At 34.1% G+C, this 24,896-nt stretch overlaps 1 protein-coding gene across 1 annotated transcript; it reads right to left on the bottom strand.

Annotated features, from left to right (window-relative positions):
• Positions 1-3,153: 3,153 nt before the first annotated feature.
• Positions 3,154-12,909, bottom strand: LOC134270510 (uncharacterized). Its single transcript, XM_062752735.1, has 6 exons — positions 12,641-12,909; positions 8,004-8,286; positions 7,756-7,821; positions 6,658-6,744; positions 6,320-6,454; positions 3,154-3,924 (listed from the first exon to the last, which is right to left on the bottom strand). Exons 2-6 carry the CDS (start codon positions 8,250-8,252, stop codon positions 3,583-3,585), a joined length of 879 nt encoding a protein of 292 aa, XP_062608719.1. The 5' UTR covers positions 8,253-8,286; positions 12,641-12,909; the 3' UTR covers positions 3,154-3,582.
• Between the last annotated feature and the right edge of the window lie 11,987 nt (positions 12,910-24,896).

The raw sequence follows: 24,896 nt of genomic DNA, 5'->3' as shown, positions 1-24,896 counted from the left end.
CGATCTGATAAATATAGTTTCACGATTTGTGAAACTATGATTAACAACTCTTAACTATAGTTAACGATTGTAAATTATAGTTTACAGATGTGAATCTATGTTTATCAACAAAATCTAATATTAACGTTTTACAGACAGATAAACTTAGATTAGCATTCCTAAACTATAGTTAACAACCGTTAAATATAGTTTTACAGATGAAAAACTATAGTTAACGAATTGTTAACTATAGTTCACGGTTTGTAAACTATAGTTTACAGTCGATAAACCTAGTTTATCGACTGTAAAACTATGTTTAGCTCATTTTTGTGAATTTGGCGTGCCATACGTAGAGCATGCTCTTGTGTATCGAATCAGCTGTGAGATATAAACAGCGTATGATTGCTGCATAAGTAAGGGAATTTGACCATTGAAAACTCAAATAATCTCTTTTGTCTTAAAGCTTGGTTGTTAGAATACCATTAACGTCTTTTTCAAGTAAAATATCTAAATATGAAACATATGTGTCAGACTCTGTGGTATGTTTTCTTTCAAGCTCACCAAGATACACACTGTATATCTTATTAACATAAGAATGGAAATAGCCATTTTTAATTGACAATACGTCGTCGACTGAATGTCGAGTCGAAGGCCACAGCAAATGTTTTCTTCTTTTGACGCAAAAAAGATTTTGAACAAATTCTGCTTCATATGAATTACAAAAATATGTCTGCAAATAACGGGGCACAATTGGTACCCATGGTAATTCGATAGCCTGTTGGAAAACCTGGGTCTCCAATAACCACATAGATATTGTCAGTAAGAAACTCAAGCATCTTTTTAATATCAACTTTAGAGTATTTGTGTTTATAATTAAAATGTTCTCTAACAAAATAATTTTGAGAATGACAAATGACAAGGTGAGTAAATGTACGAGCTCCTTATTTATTGAAAAAGCAACTGTGAATGATATAAAAAAAACCTGGTCTTTAATATATCGCGGGGAATGGTTGTATATAAGGCCATCTTTCAAAAATTGTTTAGTTGCCCTCTCCTGACCGACAGACTAAAAATGGTCCGACTCAAAACTTTTCTTTGCATTCCAGGACACGAATTATTTATTTTTTTCCAGCTTATTCCTCTTATCCCGTCAACAAATATGTTGAAATTAACTGAAAAAAATTTCCCTCCTACCTACTGACCCAATGAATTTACTCTGAGTCGGGAGAGTGTAAGGAAACATTATTTGAAAGATGACCTAAAGTTGAGAAGTCGTGTCTTAATGTTGCTGATTTTGGAAAGTTTCGTGATACTAGTATCAAGTTTTCCAAAAGTTATTGGAATATTTTTTGGTATTCACATCTGATTTAGACCACTTCTCAAATATTTGTTCCACAGTACTCCTGAAATTTTAGTGAGGAGTAAAGAAAGAGGCTTGGTAGAACATTAACTGGAACCCGCTATGCATCTTTGTTTGTAGTGATTTTTATGAAGTTTTGGAATCCAATATAAATATGGTAATTCAAATTCATTCTAGTTGTTAGGGATATTAAAAATATTCAAAACTGATAAAAATATGGTAATTCAAATTCATTCTGGTTGTTTGAAATATTAAAAATATTTCAAAACTGACATATGATTTTGAAGAATTTCTTCCTTGGAAAAGGAATTGCCTTCCCACAAATTTTTATTAAACTAGATATCATAATTTTGAAGAATATCCTCCTTAGAGCTATGGAATAACTTGGATTACCACTGTATGTAGTAGAATTATATCCCGGTTCCTCTAAAAATACTATTCGAATAATGAGCCTTACAAACAAAATGTTGATACCTGCTTTGTCAGCAGTTGATACAATGATCTATCTATCTACAGATCGTATAAAGTTTTAGGTCCGTGTTGCTCTGCACCTATTTTGTATTGTTTGATGGACTTTTGATCTTGAATATATACTGTTCGTTATCTCCATATGTTTCAACCAATTCTTTTTCCACTTCTGTATTACTGAACAGAGAAGAATAGTTGGTTTTCATTTCGCCCCTCAATCATTTAATGCGAGATTTTAACATACATCTGATACATTTCATCCATTCTGACAACCTCTCATGGTCTTCTTTTTCATGTTTTGCCCATCGCCTGGTGTAATCTTCATCAGAATCCATTATATTTGTGAAATTATGACGCCAATGAAAAGATCGGGGTTCCCAAAAAATTGGCCTGTTTAAAACGAATGATCTAATGTCCTCGTTATTAACTATGTTTAGGTCCCCAGTAATAACATGACCAGCAGGACTATAATTGTACGGTGAAGAAGAACATAAACAGGAAGGAGGATTGTGTTTCAGATATTCGATATCAAGGTCTGTTAAGTTTTCTTGTAATTAAAAAGTTTGAAAGTAACAGTCAATGTACATTTATAGGAAATACAAGGTGTAGTCTTTAACTTGAAATATGGTGGAATGCAAGACTGAGGCCTGTTCAGCAGTGCGAACGTTCGCGAGCGCTCGCCAAAATTACTATTGGAGGTATAAGGAATTTTAGCGAGCGCTCGCGAACGTTCGCTCTGCTGAACAGGCCTCCAGATGGACTCTTTTGTGATTAGATGTATTGCCAATATTAACCGCGTCAATTCCTTGATTGGCATATATTGGAGTTTAAGGGGAAAACGGGTTGCTTTAGCTGCATTTTCTTCTGTTAAACGTGGCGGTTTAGATACCTTATGATTTGCAATATCCACAACCACAGATCCGAGCCTGTATTCTGATTTTCGAAATATTAAAAATGGACTTTCTTTGACCTGCTCAAGTAGACTTTTTAAAAGTTTTATAGGCACAGAATAAAGTTTGATGCGATGTAGACCCAAATTTTCATTTACATAATGAATCAAAAAAGACATTGTGTATTAAAGGTTTATTGTAAGACTGATGCCCATGACTACGCTTACGTCTATGTGTATGGTTAAAAAGTCCCATCATATTTACATTCTTACACTGTGGACTGGAAATATTCCCAACACTAACGACATTCACATTGCATCTATAGGGAAAGGTTGTATCTAGTTTTCTAATCCAATATTCTTCTCGTTGTCATAGAAAAGTGCACTCAAGTCGACATTTCATAAATTCTATGGTCGTTATAAGAAGACATGATTTATCAAAACTTTATTTCATGCAGGACTGCTGAAGGATGATCATTGTAAAACATGCATAAGTTAAAAAATAACATGGATGGATACATATCCAGATCTTAAATCAATTATTTATGCATTTTTTTTTACAACTGAGAAACGACTGAATGGACAGCTTCTATTGCTTTTGGGAGAAATTACTAGAATATCAAAGAAATCACATGTGCATTTTTCAGTTACAATACAATTACAATACACATATGCTTGTATGTGTGTATGAAGACTTTGGCTGCATACATGTACAGCTGTATACCTATGTTGGTTTACCACGAAAAGCATGACACTGTAAATGTATAAGCGGTTTATGGTAAAGGGACACAAAAGCAGTATTTCTTGTACATCAAGTAAATCTCGGATGATAATAAATTAGATACCAATTTAAATATTAAATAAATATGACTCTTGGCGTACATTATCAGAACTGATCTCTGGGCTCTATCTCCTCAGTTCGCGGCATGGAGGCACTCGGTAACACCAGTCTCTTCATCTTCTCGTAGCTGGACTCCTTGGTAATGGGTCTGTAGTCGTTCTCGTCGGGTGGCTTTTTGTTGGAGATTTTAGGGGGGAGGACGACGTTTGGGGGATCTGCTGGGTGAAGTTCCTCTTTTTTGTCCTTCGGTAAGGGCGGTTTTAGTGGATTTCCATGCCGATCTGTAGTGGTAAATATTTCCAAGGAGTCGCTGCTCTTTTCTCTTCCTGAAGCCCCGACTGAATTCATCTTAGCGTCCGTGACTTGTCTGGCCATTACGACTCGAATCTGTTGTAAAATAAAAGGACATAGTTGGAGTTTGTAAGAATATAAATTATAAATCTTCAAACTACATGTAATAAAAAAGTGAATGAAAATGAGTATAAGTAACTAATTGATTCCATTAAGTTCTTAACTTGCAAAAATTTTCATCCTTATTGCTGCAGTCAAATTCTGTATGGCTACTGACAGATAAGTTGATGTTACAGAGATTTCAACAATCTCGTTTAAAGTCGGCATTTAGTGAAATCTATAGTCGATATTGACTTTGTTAGTAATATAATCTATCATTGGGTCGTATTTCGGCTGACCTGTATCATATCACTTGTTAAACTTTTGTTTTTGTACTAAATATGACTAAGGAATGTTCCGTCTACTCGGTTGATACATAGGACTTACGGCGGGTGTGACCAGTCAACAGGGGATGAATCAGTTTGTATTGACATCTGACAGATATCTGACAGATAGCAATAACATGTGATATGTGATGACATTAAGCGAGTTTGAAATTAATGATACCATTGAGTCTGTTAGTATGCTCCCGATTGTTTGAATGGACTTTAATAACATTCGTTATCTCATTTATTATACCTCTACTGATTTTTTTCCTATATAAAAATTAGGTAGTAAATGAGAATAATTCCCTTGAAATCACTGTTAATGAATTAATCCCCTTGCGCTAGTCATATGAGCTAATCCCTGCTTTGGAAGCTAATTCCCAATTATCTGTATTCTCTAGATTTTACTTTTTTATCGGTATAATATGTTAATGGACTAATCCCCGTGCTTTAGCCAAGTGAGCTAATCCCCGCTCTGAAAATCTTTTCCCCCGACTTTTGAAACTCTCTTTTTTTTACTTATGTATCGGTATAATAAAGCAGTTAAAAAGGCTATCATTGAGGGAGTTAGCAAGATTCCAATTCCTCTCGACCAGGTCTATTTCCGGGAAAGTCCTGGACTTGGGGAACTGGAATCTTGCTAAGTTCCTCAACGATATACTTTAACTGTATAATACATGTATTTTATTACATGTTGTATTGATGTTATGTATCAGTAGCTAGTGTGATATTAGCTGACGTGCAATTTCAGCCCGTGATATATCAGCTGAAGTGTAGTATCGTGTATGATTAAAGCTGATGAAGTATATGGAGATAACGAACGGTATTTAATTTCAATAATGTAGTTGTCTGTATGGTAGTTATGGAAGTGTATAATTGCCTGCCTGGTTACAGTTAACATTATACTTGTAGATATGGTTAAAGTTTAAGTGTATGCTTGTTTAGGTGATTACAATTAACACGTATTCGTATTTGGGTGGTAACAGTTGGTGTGTATAATTTTTTAAATGTGGTTACACTTGACGTGTACACTCGTTGTAAACCTGAGATTTTTACTTGTTTTTTGTCGTAACAAAAACTTGTATACTTATTTATGAAAAATATGCAGATAACGAACAGTATTCATGATAAAAAAAAACATTACAAAATAGGAGCAGAGCAAACACCGACCTCCAAAACATCAGAGGTGGAATCAGGTGCCATGGAGGAGTGAGCATCCCCTGCTGACCGGTCACACCTGTGCTCCTTGTCATGATGGGAAATAACAGGAAAATCCGTCCTCAATTCAGTGTATAAAAATGAACTGATAATTAGTATGAAAAACGTCAGTCAGTATTTGACTCAATGACAAACTGTATTTGCTGTCAAGGTCATTGTATCGACCATGATGAAATGATGACTTTAAACAAGACTGCTGATATTCTTGTTTCATCAACTTGTTTGTCAATAATTTACCTCGTTTTAGAAAGTGTTCATACGTAGATCATGCTCTTGCGTATCGAATTAACTGAGATATATAAACTCTGTATGCAGGTGATGAAGGTACATTGCTCCATATAAGTAAGGGAAGCTGACAATTAAAAAGTTAAAATCATCACGTTTATCATAGAGCTTGGTTGTTAGATTACCATTGGCGCCTTTTTAAAGTAAAATATGAAAAAGATATGTCAGACACTGTGGTATCTTTTATCTCAAGCTCACCAGGATATATCTTATCGACATAATAATGGAAATTACCATTGTTTATTGACAATACGTCATCGGTATATCTGAAAGTCGAGTTGAAGGCCACAGCAAGTGTTTTCTTCTTTTCATGCATAAGATTTTGGACAAACTCTGCTTCATATGAATACATGTGGCAACATTTGAAACTTGTATTCTTAATTGTTCCTGCGGTAGCAGTTGACGTGTATATTTGTTTTATGTGGTAACACTTAGAGTTGACATTTGTTTGAGTAACCATGTATGCCCAAAATTAACTTGTATACTTTTTCATGTTTGCTTTGTACCTGCTATGCCCTTTTGATGTTATGAGGGTTTTTCAAGGAGGGGACTTATATACTTGCCTGTGTGGTCCTGATTGGAGCGCAGCAGCAACAAATGGAAGCAGAAGCAATGGCGAAGATCAGCTCATTGAAGGAAAAGAAAGCAATAAGAATAGGCACCATCCAGCGATAGGAATCAGGCTCTAATTCGTGACGCTAAAATCAGAAAAGAGACAAATTTAAAGCCTAAAAAAGATTCTACTGTGAATATGTATTTAAAAATAAATCCGTATGTTCAATTACTATTAGAATACATGTAGAGAGAAATATTTACTCGTCTATTATACATTACTAGTATTTTTGTATTGGCCCACAGTTTTTTGTATAATTCTGATATTGCGACATGATTTAATTCTTACCAGGATGGCCATGACGATATTAAGGATACAACACACGGGGGCAAACAACGCGGAACAAAGGATGCTAAGCACCAAAAACGTCATTTTCTGGAAATAAAATACATTTCATATTTACCAGCTTTGCCGCTTTTAATACGGGTGTTTGCTGAATCAGTTATAAAGTACGTATAATGTAAGCATATTTCTGCCATATCTGATGTTTTACACTGGAGTTTGTAAATAATTTTATCCCCTTTGAGGCGTCAGTGGGTTTTACTAAGATTACATATAATCTTTTAGTAGCATGAATATGATTGGAAATCAATTTAAAGTTACTTGTAACGGTCAATTGTACTCTAATTCCAACATTTAACTCGTAAACTGAGGACAGTGTCACCACAAAACCTGTTTTATCTTTATTTTAAACATGTGTTTTTCAACCATTGCAAGAAAAAACTGCCTTTTATATGCATAAGGTTTTTTAAATAACCCTATATTTCATTGATAAACACAATATTTTCTATAAAAGAAAAATTCCCAGATAATATGTAGTGATCTTATACTAAACTGACAGACCTATTTATTGCAGGAAACAGTCAAGATTTGAGCATAAACAATGCTATCAAATTTTATTAAATGCAACTGGACAATTCAAAATGAAAAAGGAATTGCTATGATAGAATTTTCTCATTTAAGGAAACCGTTCAAAGACGTTGTAATTTGTCACACCTGATAAAGTGGAATAGATTAAGGATGATCTCTGTGGAAACAAGAACGAGATTGTTATAGCAATAAAGCTAAATTTAATAAAACCTGCAGAAATTTATCTCTGGAGTTTGGTAGGAATTTAAACGAGATCGATATGGATATGTTGTGCAATTTCGAAAGTAATTTCGATAATGTTCACTTCATGCAATTTGAAGCCCATTCAGGTTGCTTATCATACAATCTTGCATAATCGGGAGACAGAGACTAGAAATTCCAATTTCTTTGCATCAAATAAAGGGAATACACATATCATACAAATACATACACAACCTGTTGTAGGATTTAGTTGTTTAAATTAAATAAAATTTGATGAACCAAAATATGCATAAAATGTATCTTACAAATACTTACAAAATAGTTTAAATTGGACTTATTTCTTTTATTCATACAAGCTGCCATACAACCAGCAACGCTGAACTGCAAGAAAGATTTTATTCTCTGAGAAGCATATACAAATTATTCAAAGCTAATAAGCTGTTGATTGTATAGCATATTTTGAAATATGTTATCGATTCTAACATAAAATATCTCCTATTATCTTTAGCATTCTTTTGCCATAGAAAAGTATCAAATAAAATTTAGACACAAAACTTTCTTACCCAGAGGCCGCACCAGATCGGGGAGGAGGTTATTGTTAGCGTCATCAGCGTGGTATCTCCCGCCATTACCAGCTCGTCGTCAAGAAAGAGATACAGGAATATATCCAGCAGCCCCAGGACCAGACACGTGACACCCAGGCCGATCTGTACGGCCCCCAGGGCTTTAATGGCGGAGTAGGGGAAGTTCTCTATGTCGGTGGTTTCCACGCCGTCTATTTCTGTGTACCGCAGTTTAGACTTCTCCGCCATTGTAGTCAGGTATTAGTCCAACTGCTCTGAGTCTCTTGTAATAAAATTAACAAGTTCGATATTCAGTCATTTGAAATTTAGATTTATATGAACATCTTCTAACAGCATGGAAAAGGCAATGATGCAAACAAAATTAGATCTCCTCCGGTGCAATTTAATGGGAAAAAACTATTCCAAGACGTCAATTTCATTAAAATGTTACTTTTCTTCCTCAGATTGATCTTATCTGGAGAAGTGACAACCTTCAATATTGATGAAGGAATTAAATCTTCATATATATCAAAGCGATGTGTGAACATCTTCAATCTTTAGTTTAAAAAAATGAACTTATTGTAGACTTGTTTAATTTTACTACGTAATTTACATTTTTTTTTATTTTAGTTACCCGAGTATATATTTTTGTATTGTATTTTTTTCTCATTTTTTTTCATTTTTCATATTTTTTCTTAAATTTGCATTGTGTAATTTCCATTTGTAATATAGAATTTTCCATTTGTATTATTCGATTTTCCATTTATATTCTTAATTTCTATTTATTTTTTTATTTATCTGAAAAATTATAAAATGCAAATGAAAAATTTGTAAAATACGGATGACAATATTTACAATTGAAAATTGTACAATACAATGGAAAATTATCGAATACATATACATTTAGAAAATCATACCATGTAAATGAAATCATATAACTCAAATCAAAAAAAAAAATCAAAATACAAATGGAACTCATCAAATATCGCAATATTTACATGCTATTTTGGAAGCAACAAAGTCAATTTTCTATAACAGATTGTATATTTTGTCTTCGGAGATATTCAACGATACACTAGTAAAATTTTTACACCCCGCGAATTGAAGCACAAAATCTTGCTATTGTACAGTGTTGTAACGAAAAGACACCAAGGTCAACAAAATTAAGCAGTAAGGAACATGAAATATATAGAGATAACGAACAGTATTCAAGTTTAACAATACAAATCAGGAGCAGAGCAAACACGGACCTCTTAAACATCAGAGGTGGGATCAGGTAAGCATACACTCGTGCTTTACCAGTGGAAAACGAAAGCATATTGAAAATCATCAATCGTTATTTTAATCTATTACCGTATGACTAAATATTTACTTCTACTCCCATAATGCCAAAGGATTACAATATAAAATGATCTCAAAAGCAGTATATGACAGAACTATTCACTTTTATTATCAAAATTATTCTCAAAGATGGGTTTAGTGTTTCATTATGAGATCAAGAAAAAACGAGGCGACTGTAGAATTCTCCCATACTTTAACATTTTATTACAAGATGGTTAATGGTTCCAATATTGATACAAGGTACTTGAGACACGAAGGGGCTTTGTAGATCTAATCTCTAAAATCTGTCAACAGTGACAAGAGATGCAATTTTTTAGACAGGTGCGTGCTCATTAAATGTAGATTCCATTTAATTTTCGAGTGGACCTAAAACATTTTCTTCTAATACGTCAGAATGAATATATGAATGATGATAAAGCTACTCGCATACGTCACGTTTGGATTGTTTCAGAGACCACCAACCAAACACCTCTAATATCTTTAAAAAGGAATTCTAAAAATCTAAGTTTAAGACAGTCGTTGAATAAACCTTAAACACATGTTTGAAATATATTTTATAAAGATACCGCATTACAATTTATTTGACACATCTGTCCCTATTTTACTAGAAAAAGACGTTAATGGGATATATAATCTAACCACAAAACTTTAAGATAAAATGATGAGTCTAACTTTTCTATCATCAATGTCCCTTATTTATGCGATATAACATCATCACCTACATGCAGTCTCAATGTCTCCCCGTTGATTCGATACACAAAATCATGTTCTAAACAAGTTGAAGAAACAAGGATATCAAGTCATCATTTCGCAATTTATATGTTCACAAAAAACTGAGGATTTTTTCGTTTCCCGATCATGACAAAGAGCGCACGATAGGTGTGATCGGTCGAGAGGGGATTCTTACTCATCCATAGCACCTGATCCCACCATTAATGTTCTCAGAGGTCCGTGTTTCTTCTACTCCTTACTTGTATTGTTTTAGTGAATGTGAGCCTGATTACTGATTAATTCAATTCAATTGATCGTTAATTATCTCGGTTTTTCACTAGATTTAGAGTCAAAATTAAAAAAATATTTTTAAAAAATTAATATTAGGAAGAAGTTAATTACTATGACTGTATCTTTTATTTTATATTTAAGTAAAAAAGCAATAATAGTTACAATTTATAACCCAATTATCAACATTGTTTCTATTTTATCGTTTTTTTATGATTCCTCTTACTTTTATTATTCTTTTCATGCAATATCCTCAGTTTCTATCTGACATTTTCATATTATATAAAATGGAAATATATTGATCTATCAGTTGGGGGGGGGGGGGGGGGGGAGGCTTGAACCCCCAAGGGGATCATAATTTGAACTTGAATAGTTACAATTTTTACGGTCTAATCATTAATATAATGTCAAACTTAGGGGGGGGGTATATTTAATTCTTGTAGACAGTTTTATTAATGAGGATAGGTCCTCTTGCCAACAGCAGACCATTTGCATTTGAAAGAAAATAGTTTGGCCAAAACAGACTTTATTAATTGTCACACTACTTTTGATTTTACTTGGTTAGCACATTTAACGATTTATTTGAATTTGAAGATATCCCCCAAAAATAGCTAGTATTCAAGGAAAACAAATAGAAAAAAAATTAAGTAAGAAATGTGATTTTATAATGAAACACTTTATTAAAATTGTATAGAGATATAAAACTGATGTATTTTAATCTTCCTAAAAGTTTAACAGCTGTTTGTTACAGAAAAACTTTGTTACGATTCCGTCCAACTAACAACGTGAAAATGCGGACTAAGTTTTATAAACCCATAGAATTAGCCTTCTTTATTATGATCTGTAGAATTGAAAGTCAACAAGTCGTGGAATTTGTCAATTAATGCAAACAAAACAATTTACCTGTTGAAGTGGTCGATAGTAATTTTTAACCCAAATCGCTCCCCTGCCAAAGTCTCAAAGAGAGGAAATTTATAGATAAAAATGTTAACATGCAAATTTATCTTGGCCGTGTTTTTCTGCTTGTTATTGTTTAAGTACTTTGTTTAAAAAAATGTCCATTTATACAATTTATCGAAGCATAAATAACAAAGCAATATTCAGTATTGTAGAAACTCATATTTGACGGGGTAAAGCTACAAAATATACAATATAGAGACAGGGGGATATTTTCTTAATTTATAAAATTCTAGTTTTAATTAAGAGAGAATGAATATTAACTAGCATATTGTAGGACAGTGTGGGGCACAAGAATAAGAATTTAAAAGTTATCAGCAATAAAAATAAAATATTTTTAAAAAGGCAGCAACCGTTGTACAATACATCCAGTAGTATTAGCACTCCTTGATGTTCAATTAGATAGAGTATATTGCAATAGCAATACATATACAGTTGCTTATGCTCCGATTCATTATACATGTAGCTATACCCTCCCTCCAATACCAATTTTGTCATATTTTACTTTATGTTTACTCTGTACCCAAATATATATAAAAAGATTATTTTATTTCTGGTGGTCTAAGAAAACTTTCTTTTTTCGGTCAGTTTCAGCAGTATGAAGAAAAATACACTACTTGAGACATTATTGTGGGTATTTCATATTGAGAAAAAGCATGCCAAATTCAGAGCTCGAAAATTGTGATGCTGTACTTTCGGGGTTGTTTTGGTCCTTTGGCTGAGGTGTATGTATGTTGTAACTCGGAACGTCAGTTATATTTACGTAAAAAAAATCCTTATTAAAAAGAGAAAATACTTTATGGTTCTGTAACTGTATCTTTCTGGGTTTTTTTTTTATTTAACGATTAAGTTTTTTTCCTAAAGCAACTTTAAGATTCTTAAATTTATTTTACATGTATATGTTCCTTCCAATTTTCTGCATTCAACCAAGAATGGGGATTAAAAATATGTCCATATATATTTTCCAGAAATGTGCCAAAAAGCAAAATCTTAAATTCATAAAAAGCTAAAAACAATTAACTTTACAAAAATTATTGTTTTGCGATTATTGTATTTCATTTCACGAAAAATGATACAAGTTTTCTCTGGATTTCGAACTTTAGTTGAACATTTAGGTATCGAAGTAGAAATCAAACATCTAAGTGGTAATTTTATGAAGAAAATACCTTCTTTAATGAAGTAAAAACAAGTTCTAAATTCTAAATGACAAAAATATGTAACGATATAGGAAAATGACTTAAATGGGATACAAACTATTTTTCCTCGGCGTTTACTGTCATATAGATTATGAATCAAAGAATTCAAAATTTGACACCTCAAAGAAAAGTACTTACAAAAACTAACTTCTTAATCCATCATTAGTTTTATCTGCTATTTCTTCATTCAACGCAAAAGGAGGAATAGAAATCACGTGATCTGACATACATACATGGTGGCCAAACGGGTTTGATAAAGCATTGACTTCTCCAGTTAATGGTATTGGTCCTCGCCAAATGAAGGCATGTGTTTACCCTGACCGATAAGATTGATGGCTGGAAGTAACTAGAATTTGGAATATAAAGATTAACTTTACACGAATTCCCTTTCTTTTGGGGGGATTTTAAATTCCCTACCTTTTCCAGATATCACCGATATTCAATTTCGTTGGTTGTAAGTACCTGTATAACATAAATTTGAGAGGTGCGTGTTCCTCGTAATGTGACAAATAAAGGTGCAGTGGGCAATTTCATAATCCAAGAAAAGTAATAGTTTAATGACAAGATATGGTTTAAACTGGTTAAATGTGAAATTTGAAATTCTTGGTTGCTTGTTTGTTATGTTTGTTTTGTTGTTAATGTCCCTCTCGAGAATCTTTCACTCATAGGGAGACGCCACCACTTGCTGGTGGAGGGCTGCAAATTTTGACCTATACTTGGTACTCAGAGCCATTGAGCAATTTTTCGTGCTAGCATCCACTGCGACACGGGACCTCGGTTTATACGGTCGAATCCAAAGGACCGGTCTTCACGTCCCACAGTAGCTTCAAACACGCGACATAAGGATCAATTCCTTACTTCGCGACTAGAGAGCAGACGCTCTAGCCACAACGGAAAGGGCGATTCTGACATTTTGTAGTTCTCCTCCTGTTCGCCTTGTCTTTACCTACAGACAAGAGTATTCCTGAAATGTGATATTTATTCTCTTTTTCTCCTTGTCTTTACCTATATACGGAGTATTCCTGATGATTTGTAGTTATCCTCTTACACTCTCTGTTTTAACCTATAGACAAGAGTATTCCTGACATTTCAAAGTTATCCGATATCTTTCCTTGCTTGTCTTTACCCATATACAGAGTATTCCTGACATTTTATAGCTATCTTCTTACACTGCAGTTATCCTCTTACACTGTAATTATCCTCTTACCCCCTTTGTCTTTATCTATAGACAAAGTATTCCTTACATTTTGTAGTTATCCTTTATCTCTTCCGGTCTTAACCTATAGACACAGTATCCCTTACTTTTCGTAGTTATCCTCTTAATCCCTTTGTCTTTACCTATAGACAGAGTTTTCCTATTATTTTGTATTTATCTTATTACTCTCCTTTTCTTTATCTATATACAGAGTATTCCCGATATTTCTCAGTTATCCTTATACTCTCCTTTTCTTTATCTATAGACAGAGTATTCCTGACATTTTGTAGTTATCCTTCTTCTCTCCTTTTCTTTATCTACAGACAGAGTATTCCTGACATTTTGTAGTTATCCTTCTTCTCTCCTTTTCTTTATCTACAGACAGAGTATTCCTGACATTTTGTAGTTATCCTTCTTCTCTCCTTTTCTTTATCTATAGACAGAGTATTCCTGACATTTTGTAGTTATCCTTCTTCTCTCCTTTTCTTTATCTACAGACAGAGTATTCCTGACATTTTGTAGTTATCCTTCTTCTCTCCTTTTCTTTATCTATAGACAGAGTATTCCTGACATTTTGTAGTTATCCTTCTTCTCTCCTTTTCTTTATCTACAGACAGAGTATTCCTGACATTTTGTAGTTATCCTTCTTCTCTCCTTTTCTTTATCTATAGACAGAGTATTCCTGACATTTTGTAGTTATCCTTCTTCTCTCCTTTTCTTTATCTACAGACAGAGTATTCCTGACATTTTGTAGTTATCCTTCTTCTCTCCTTTTCTTTATCTATATACAGAGTATTCCCGACATTTTGTAGTTATCCTTCTTCTCTCCTTTTCTTTATCTACAGACAGAGTATTCCTGACATTTTGTAGTTATCCTTCTTCTCTCCTTTTCTTTATCTACAGACAGAGTATTCCTGACATTTTGTAGTTATCCTTCTTCTCTCCTTTTCTTTATCTACAGACAGAGTATTCCTGACATTTTGTAGTTATCCTTCTTCTCTCCTTTTCTTTATCTACAGACAGAGTATTCCTGACATTTTGTAGTTATCCTTTTATTCTTCTTTGTCTTTATCTACAGACAGAGTATTCCTGATACTTTTAGTAATCCTCTGTCTTTTCTTGTCTTTATCTATAGACAGAGTATTCCTGACATTTTGTAGTTATCCTTCTTCTCTCCTTTTCTTTATCTACAGACAGAGTATTCCTGACATTTTGTAGTTATCCTTCTTCTCTCCTTTTCTTTATCTATAGACAGAGTATTCCTGACATTTTGTAGTTATCCTTCTTCTCTCCTTTTCTTTATCTATAGACAGAGTATTCCTGACATTTTGTAGTTATCCTTCTTCTCTCCTTTTCTTTATCTACAGACAGAGTATTCCTGACATTTTGTAGTTATCCTTCTTCTCTCCTTTTCTTTATCTATAGACAGAGTATTCCTGACATTTTGTAGTTATCCTTCTTCTCTCCTTTTCTTTATCTATAGACAGAGTATTCCTGACATTTTGTAGTTATCCTTCTTCTCTCCTTTTCTTTATCTACAGACAGAGTATTCCTGACATTTTGTAGTTATCCTTCTTCTCTCCTTTTCTTTATCTACAGACAGAGTATTCCTGACATTTTGTAGTTATCCTTCTTCTCTCCTTTTCTTTATCTATAGACAGAGTATTCCTGACATTTTGTAGTTATCCTCTTATACTCCTTGTCTTTAGTCACCCGCGTGGCGCACTAGTTAGAGCGTCTGCTCTAGAGTCGCAAAGTAATTAAGGACTTGATTCTTTTTTCCCGGTTCAAATCCCACTGTGCATGGACGTGGGTACCGGTTCTTACAGATAAGACTGTATAAACCAAGTCCCGGTAGATGCTGGCACGAAAATTAAAAATTCTTCGCTGCTCAATGGCCGTACGTGCCGAGTATAGGACAAATTTTCAGCTTTCCTCCGGCAATTGGTTACGTCTCCATATGAGTTGAAAATTCTCAAGAGGGACATTAAACAACAAACAATCAATCAATCATTGTCTTTATCTATGATTAAACAGATTATTCCTGAAATTTTGTAGTTTTCTCCTTTCTCTCTGTCTTTACATATATATGTAGACAGAGTATGCCTGACATTTTGCAGTTTTCCTTATTCTCCTAGTTTTTACCTATCGACAGAGTATTTCTGACATTTTGCAGTTTTCTCCTTTACTCTCTTTGTCTTCACCTTAACACAGAATATTTCTGATATTTGTAGTTTTCCTTTTATTTTCCTATTCTTTACTGGTATACACTGTAACCTGCCATTTTGCTTCGTCCTTATGATACGGATTTTTTCAGCAACCAATAACAGCTCATCAAAACGCGATCTCGGGAAGTGACCTATGTAGAAGATGTCAGTCACATCGTAGACCAGATTAGAATATGGAGAAGAATACAGTACTGTTACCTTGCTAATGGTGTAATCTGATCTGAAAGAGAGGGAGCAAATGACAAAAAGGAAGCTACAAGGAACATCATGGTCTGTGATACACAAGTGTGCGCTGGGTATGTCGATTATTCGACAACACTCGGAGAGCTGTTGAAATGATGATAGGGGATTTGAAAGTTAAACACTAGTAAGTAAAAGATGGATTTCAGACACGTCCGTACGAAAACGGTCCCTCGCTGTAAAAGACAAAATTTGCAGCTCTCCACCGGCAAGTGGTGGCGTCTCCATATGAGTGAAAAATTCTCGAGAGGGACGTTAAAAATATACAATCAATCAATCCTGGGCGTACACACTTTCCACAGTGGGATTCAAACCCGCGACGTAAGGATCGATTCCTTACTTCGCGACTCTAGAGCAGACACTCTAACCACGGTGCCACCCGAGCGAATACTGTACGCCCAAGAGGTCACATTTCTTCGTGGAATAGTCCTGAGGAGTCCCCCAAGCAATGTACAAAAAGGTCAAAACTAGACATGGACAGGTGAGGCACGTGTGTTGACTGGCTTGATGATGTCACTTATTGCGAACCAGTGGATATTTCAAGGGTGAGGTCCTTGAGCACTACATCTCAACAGTGCGAAAATGACTTGTATGGAACGGTAGTAAAAGCGTCTGCTCTTGAGTCGCGAAGTAAGGAGCTGATCCTAACGTCGCAAGTTCGAATCAACTTCGGGACGGGAAGACAGGTTTCTCGAATGAGACCGTATACTAGTAAACTTGGTCCCGTGTCGAAGTACATGTAGTTGCTGACACGAAAAAGACTCCTTAGTGCTAAATGGTCCTGAGGCCTAGTATAGGTACACATGTGAAGCCCTTGACAGGACAATGGTGGCTTCTCCACGTAATCGAAAAAATCTCGAGAGGTACTTACTAATAAATAAACAAACAAACAATCTTCGTCGCTCCAAATGAGCATGAGACGTGTGAACATCGTTGATGAGAAACTAAAAGGTTGATTGATGATGACAAGATGACGACACTGAATAGGTTTAGAAAAATAAAAATTAAAAGCGGAAAAGCCAAGGTTACAATCGAAAATCAACTTTATTGTTGAGAAAACAAAGATAAAATCAGTTGGAATTGCCAACTATAAAGTTGGTAAAGTCACGATATAGGTAGGATTAAAGCCATATATGGCGTAACTGATCAAAAAATATATTTTTGAAAAATACAAAATTGAGTAAAGAAATATAGTTAGTACATTTAAATTAAAGCTTTTCATACAATTCTGAACACGGAGAACACCTCGTTTCATCTAATAATACGATTTTATCTTCTCTGTAATGTGTTATTAAATCTTTTGTATTTTCACGATTTATAACCCAATTGACTTAGATTTTGTAATTTACGTCAATTTAATGATACAAAATTATTATATAATTTTCAACATTATATGGCTTTAAGAAGTCACGATTTATAATAAGAATTGTCAATTTGAAAAAATTATTATATAATAATTTAAATGTACACTCCCGTACACGTGTATATTTAAGTATAGATTAAGATATTAATATTCTGTTCCTAACGGAATAATCCAGTTGTAATATCTTTATTAAATATAGAAAGAAAGGTAAGTAAGACAATTAATAAATATTCCAAGAAAAAGCAAGAGTTGTTTCGCATATGTTGTATCCACCGCGGCGAACAAAGGAGGAGGGCGAATAAGGGTGCAGAATGTTTATAGCTTCGAATGCACAAAAGTCATATTCAATTGATGAAATTAAAATATTCTCAATTTTGAAAGATTTATACCTATGACAAACAAAACTTTTCAGAAAATTCTAACCTTTCAGCAAAACTTATTCTTTGATTTTCTTTAAAGAAGCACATATTATTCTTTGGGTCCGAACTTTTACGATAAAAATGTTGTATATTACTTTTTTAGGCTATTGAAAACGTTAAATCGCGTGTGTTTCGACTCTTGACTTAAATATACTATCACTTATTTTAGGATTATTTCTAGTATAGTCTTTCATAAAAAGAAAAGGAAACGTGTGTCTGGTGTCTGACATCTTCCACATAGGACTTCCACCACTTCGATCCTGAGGTCGTGTTTTGATGAGCTTCTGGGGGACAGTGCTCATACTTCATATTCGTTACCAACATCTATACTCATTGATCTTGAACAAGCTACTTCATACTGTAGACAAATAATTTCAATCCTTTTTGTTGCAAATTGCGGAGATTTAATATAAAGTATTTATCAATTAAATATCAGACAAAAAATTATCACATTTAAAAAAAAAATTTTTGTTTTTCACACAATAGGCATTTTTATCTGTCTGGTCTAGCTTAAGGACAGATGATACAAACAAAATTTTGTCAAAGAATTTGAAAATAACAAGTTGGGTCATGTTTAAACGAGTAACATGAATAACTTTCACCGCGTATAGTTTTTAATTTTTTATTCAAATTTGCACAAAAATGGAATTTGAAGTGAAAAACATTTGTATAGATTAATAAGGATGGTTTCAGATGGGCATACTTTTGAACATCACAGAAGGTTTACAATTTCTTAATTTTCTAGAAATTTATCATTTGCATCATTTGCAATGAAATTAGGCCAAAAAATGTATACCAATCCAGGCATCCATTTTTTTGTTTGTATCATCTGTCCTTAATGCTTTTATACACACAAGAAGCAAGGACAAAGGGAAAGTGAGACATGTCAGATTTTCAAGAGTCGACGCTGGTCCCTTTAGATTCTGTAAATGAGTTCTAAAAACAATCATCTCCACCTTAGACATCCTTCCAAGCTCATTCCATGGCAAATTTGTTCACCTGTCAGGCACTGAAAGTACATAGTGTACTAATGTTACTTTATTATTGCATTAGTATTGAAATCCTTAGTATGTAACAGGGAGAAGTTACGACGCACAAGACTTAACAAGAGCCCCAGGGGGTTTAAACGGACACAACCCTCGAAAGGATTTTATAGAATTCAAAAGATCCGAAGATGATTTTAAAAATATACATATACATTCTGATTGCATACAAAAGTACTCTGAAGCTGATATCAAAATGATGCTTGAGTTTCTGATTGACATTTTCGAGTATTCGTCTTCCAATAAATATTTGATTTTCTCTGGGTAATAATTACATTGTACGCCCCTTCATTAACAGAAGAATGTACTAGTATTCAGAATTTCCACATGTCCCTTGATGTAATCTCCAATTCCAGGCACGTAGCACCGATTTTGAAAGTGGGGGGGGGGGCAGCCACAGAAAATTTTTTTTAATTACCTGAAAAAGTTCACAAGCAAAAAAAAAAAAAAAAAAAATTGCCCAAACTCAAAAATCCTATTTCGTGGTGGGGGGTGGGGTGGGGTGGGGGGGGGGTAAAGGTAAACTTTTTTCACTACCAATTCCTTTCAATATTCCATTTTGAAGCTTACAATACTATATTTCATTCATATTACTTTACTTTAGTATAAAGTGGGGGGGGGGGGGGGGCAACCAGCCTTTCAATGAACATTTCCAAAAGTAAAAGTAATGTTGGCAAAAAAAGTGGGGGGGGGGGGGCAGGCAGGCTACCCCCCCATTGGCCCCCCCTGTTGCTACGTCCCTGAATTCAACATTTAGATTATCGACAATATTCATTTTCCCTTAACCTTTAATTATTAGATGTATCCATTTGATCTTAAAATACGATACAATACGGAATCTAACACATCTGTTGAAATTTTTTTTTCGGATATTTTACTTCGAAAAGACGTGTAATGTTTATGGCAACCTAACAACGAAAACTTATAAAGTGATGATTTCGACTTTTCGATCGTCGACTTCCCCTATTTATGTACATGTACATGTAGCAATATACATGTAACAACATCATATTCATATGGAATTAATATTCTATATGCATTAACATGCTGTATATACGAATGAATTTTAAAATTAGGCCGGCTATTGACAAATATTTCCATTTCTAATTTTTTTTTTCTCTGTGATAACTCTTTGAAAGTTAGCGGAGTTGATTCCTTGATAATTCTACCGGAATGTAAATTAGGCAGGTCGATAGGTCAGGAGCTAAGGAGGCCTGATATGCATGCAAATCTCGTGCGTATCTGTCTCTGTGTCTGACGCTAAGGAGGCCAAATATGCATGTAAATCTTGTGCGGTTGCCTTTGTGTTTGACCTCAGTGGGCGAGAACTATTGAAATTGGTATGGGTTTCCTCGTGTACTTTAAATCTATGTCTACATTTTTGAAGTCTAAATAGTATGCCAGGGACATCAACGATAGTGGGAAAAATGGGATAATTTATGCATAATGGGCTTCGCCCGTTATGCAAATTCTCATGTTTCCCACTATCGTTGGAGCCCTAGCATACTATACTAACTAGACAGTGATTCCTTTTAAAAATAATTTGTTGATACAAGGATATCAGCGGTATAAGTCTCATTTAAAGTCAACATCCCGAAAAAATCTATGGTATAAACAATGACTTTGTCACAAGTGACAAGAAGCATACTGCAAGCATGATCGGTCGTCAGGGGATACCCCGGTACTTTTACTCCTCTACGGCGCTGGATCCCACCTCAGATGTTTGTAAAGGTCTGTGTTTACGTATTGTTTCTGTGGACTTTTGAGCTTGATTTGTTGTTGTTGTTTTTTGGGGGGGATGTTTCATAGCAAAATAAATGTATGGGGGAAGATAGAAGTATGTTGCTCACAAACACGGTGAAAAGTGCGATCAAACATCAACAAACTTGTTTATCTTGTACTCAGAAAATTGATTTACTTAATTGCCTGAGAACTGATGAATAATAAAAATTTCATCTTAAAATAATGACATATTTTTCACATCTGACAATTAACACCTGTACCGCGGTGTTTGTAAACAATCCCCGTTATATTTTATGATTAAGGCTTTAATATTAATTTTGTGTTTTAATTGCAGAGTGTACACAAATCAACAGACATAAACAATTTAAACGTTTTCAAATTTTATTTTTCTTCAACTTCAGTTTATTTTTTTAATGTACTTTGCAGATTCCCCTTCTTTAATATAAAGTATAATTTTAGTATATGAAAGTGCGACAATGTACGACAAATGCCCTCGTTCTAAACATAGTTTTACATGCTAGGATATATATATATATATATATATATATATATATATATATATATATATATATATATATATATATATATATATATATATATATATATGTCCGTCGGAAACAATCCTATGTGTAAATTCTATAAAAAAAATTAATAACTTCAATTCTATGCCTGTTCTTTTGAAAGAAAATTATAGCCATTAATCTCATCACAAAATTAATTACATTCAATATCAATTGAAAGTGTGCCAATTAAAGACTGTAAAACCATTTTCATACATATGCATAGATTAATGTATGATTTTAGTATATATACTGGTCTATCAATTACATTATTTGTGTGATTATTCATTTTAGGTGAATAAGATATCTTCTCTTAAATGAAATATACGGAGATAACGAACAGTATTCAAGCTCAAATACTGTTGATATAAAGATACAAAAAAGGAGCAGAACAAACACGGACTTCCAAAACATCAGATGTGGGATCCGCTGACTGTTCACATCCACCGTTTGGTGCCTTAAATATGTATGGAACATTCCGTAAAGTATAATACAAATTAGAGGTACTGTGAGCAATAAGCTCACTAAATGATACCCCCGCCTCCCATATGAATATAATGGCAGTGTCCATGTTTTGCTATGGGAAACCCAAAATAAGTGTCGGCTCAAAAAGTAAAATAGGAGTTGCACAATGGCAATATGTAATAAAGATTCTGTGAAAGTCTCATCAAATTTCATTCAATGGTTATGAGAGGAGTTGCGGATAAGAGATGGGTACCACAAAGCTTAAAAGAAGGACGGACATCCTGATTACTATATACCCTCCCGCTTTTCAAGAGTGGGTATAAAAATAAAGACCTAACAGTATGGTAAAAACAAGTCAGTCAAAATACGACCCAGTGAAAGGTTGTATAGGTCATGATAACGACAGAATGTAGGTTTAGGAAATGATAGCTTCATACGAGGTTGTTGAAATCCCTGTAACATCTGCTTATGTGTCAGTAGCCTTCCTCGGTTAAAAACCGTACTCAGAGCATGCTCTTAAGTAACAATATATAAACAGGTGATAGCAAAATATTACTACAAAAATAAAGAAAGTTGACGATGGGTAAGTTGAAGCCATTTGTTAGCTGGCCTTGGTCGTCTTTAAATAGTCAGTAATACATCCAAATATGACACAGATGCGGCAGACTCTATAGCATCTTTTATTTCAAGTCCACTTGGATAAATCTATTGAATGGCGAGTTGAAGGCCATTGCAAGTGTTTTCTTCCTGGGTATTGTAATTCTGATGAATTCTGACCACTTGGAACAAACATAGGTAATCAGAGATTACAGAGCTCACCTCAACGAATGTTGTCTTTAAGTAAGGCAAAGTCAGACAATTACCCAACAAAATCTGTACATCAAAAAATGCAAAATTTATGCAATTTTGATCTGATACTTTGGAACAGACCTTTAAAAAACTTCAAACTAGTTTTTCATCATGAAAATGTGATTAAAATCCAGCATCTAAAGCAAGTTTGAGAGCTCTCATCCCTTGATGCATTTGGGCAAGTTTGGTTTATATAAGCTTTATAGTTTCTTGGTAATAGACCTGCACCCAAAACTTTTACCTGGTTCATTATCTGGAAAATGTATGTCGAATTCAGCATCTGAAGCAAGTCCATCAGTGTGCATCCTAAGATGTATCATCTTTGCGAGTTTGCACAACATACGGCTAACAGTTACTTAGAAATAAAATCTGCATAAAAGTTTAACCTCTTCACTCATCCAGAAAAAAAAATATGTCAGATTCAGCATCCCAAGCAAGTCTGGTAGTATGCATCCTAAGATGTATCATCCATGCAAGTTTAGTTATTATACGGCTCATTGTAACTTGGAAATGAAACCTGCACCAAGAACTTTTAGCATGTTCAGTCATCTGGAAAAAGTAGGTCAGATTCAGCATCAGAATCAAGTTTGGTAGTATATGCATCCTTAGATGTATCATCCATGCAAGTTTGGTCAACATAGGGCTTATAGTTACTTGGAAATGAGACCTGCACCAAAAACATTAACCTGTTCACTCAACCGGAAAATGTAGGTCAGATTCAGCATCCGAAGCAAGTCTGGTAGTGCACTTCCTTAGATGTATCATCCATGTAAGTTTGGTCAACATAGGGCTTATACGAGGGCTGTTCAATAAATAATGTCCTCAGTGCTCAGAAAGAAGCAAACGACGCTTTTCAATGATTTAGTCTTTATGATTTTACTTATTAATCTCTTTTAATTCAAACACATGTCCTTAACATTTTTTTATCCAATTTCTGATCGTTTTTAGAACTCATTTTTGGGAATGACCCTTAGTATACTGGAAAATGGCAGATCCAATGATTTCCTGGACTGGTTTTTTTTTCCTTCTGAAAGGTGTTTTTTAAAGTTTGGGAATAGAAACAAGTCAAAAGGTTCAAGATCTGGCAAATATTGTTAATGTGAATAAACATTAACTTTCTGTTTATCCCGAAAACCCCTTTACTTTTCAGAACATGCGGGTTTGGACGCTGTCGTGAAGAAATTCAGTGTAGTGGATTCCTGATTAAGGTCCTTCCTCTAATAAAACTATTGATTTTTTTGCAAAAAAATTGCTTTCTAGACTCCTCCAGATATTAAACTGTCTCCCCAAATACGAATTTGAACAACTATACCACCAATATTTAAGAACATTGCATATTAATCTGTCTTTGTGCTCTTGCATACCTTTGCTCTTGTCCGACCTTCGCCGTTTTTATCATGTACATCTTATGGTAAATTTTGTTTTGATGGTTTTAAGCAATAGATTCATGTTCCAATATCTGTTTGAATATAAAACAAACGTGGATAACTACAATTACTGATATTTTAAAATAATTGTTAAGTCTTTCGAACACGCTGTCGTTTTCACTTATTTTTCAAAATATAGGGTGACCTTTGAGTACCAAGCTTTTTTTACTGTCAAACATTTCTTAAAAACAGTGTAAACTACTCCCGATATGATGTCTATCAAATTTGCTATGTGTCTTAAAGCCAATCATACATCATAAAATATTATTTGTTGAAATTTGGCCAATAGTACATAAGTTGTTATAATTTTTGTTGGCAAGGAGGGTACCCATCTTTGATGCCCACTATATAAATTCTCATCATTGAAATCCATCTGCTCATTTATCTATAAAACAGGCATTGGTTGCTGCAAATGTCACATATTTCAGTGAATATTTCTTCGGGATTTTAACAAGTTTTACAGCAGCTTTAATGTACCTTATATTTTCACTCTAGTTTACCGATTCTTTACCATTCATTTATAATGCAGTGTCTCGAACAGCCCTTGGTTCCCACCTTCTCACGATGAAACTATGTGATGAAAAGTGGTCACATAAACTGTTATAAATTCAGTAAAGATTCAATAATCAGAGAAAGTGAAGTTTAATGTCATATGATTTCGGTATTGTATGTCATACAGTTCAGGACATTATTTATTGAACAGCCCTCGTAGTTACTTGGAAATGAGACCTACACCAAAAACATTAACCTGTTCACTCAACCGGAAAATGTAGGTCAGATTCAGCATCCGAAGCAAGTGTGGTAGTGTACATCCTTAGATATCTCATCCGTGCAAGTTTGGTCAACATAGGGCTTATAGTTCCTTGGA

This window comes from Saccostrea cucullata, unplaced genomic scaffold (genome assembly GCF_032062105.1).
Source record: "Saccostrea cucullata isolate Sc308-1 unplaced genomic scaffold, CSIRO_AGI_Scuc_v1 ctg281, whole genome shotgun sequence".
NCBI lineage: Eukaryota > Metazoa > Mollusca > Bivalvia > Ostreida > Ostreidae > Saccostrea > Saccostrea cuccullata.
The sequence above is the reverse complement of the archived record's forward strand: the minus strand, read 5'-3'. Positions and strand labels throughout refer to the sequence as shown.

Coding starts and splice junctions, on each gene's coding strand:
- LOC134270510 (XM_062752735.1), bottom strand. CDS start 8,252: ATGGCGGAGAAGTCTAAACTGCGGTACACAGAAATAGACGGCGTGGAA. Junction 7,822..8,003: donor CGATCTGGTGCGGCCTCTGG/GTAAGAAAGTTT, acceptor TCTTTCTTGCAG/TTCAGCGTTGCTGGTTGTAT. Junction 6,455..6,657: donor ATATCGTCATGGCCATCCTG/GTAAGAATTAAA, acceptor TTCTGATTTTAG/CGTCACGAATTAGAGCCTGA.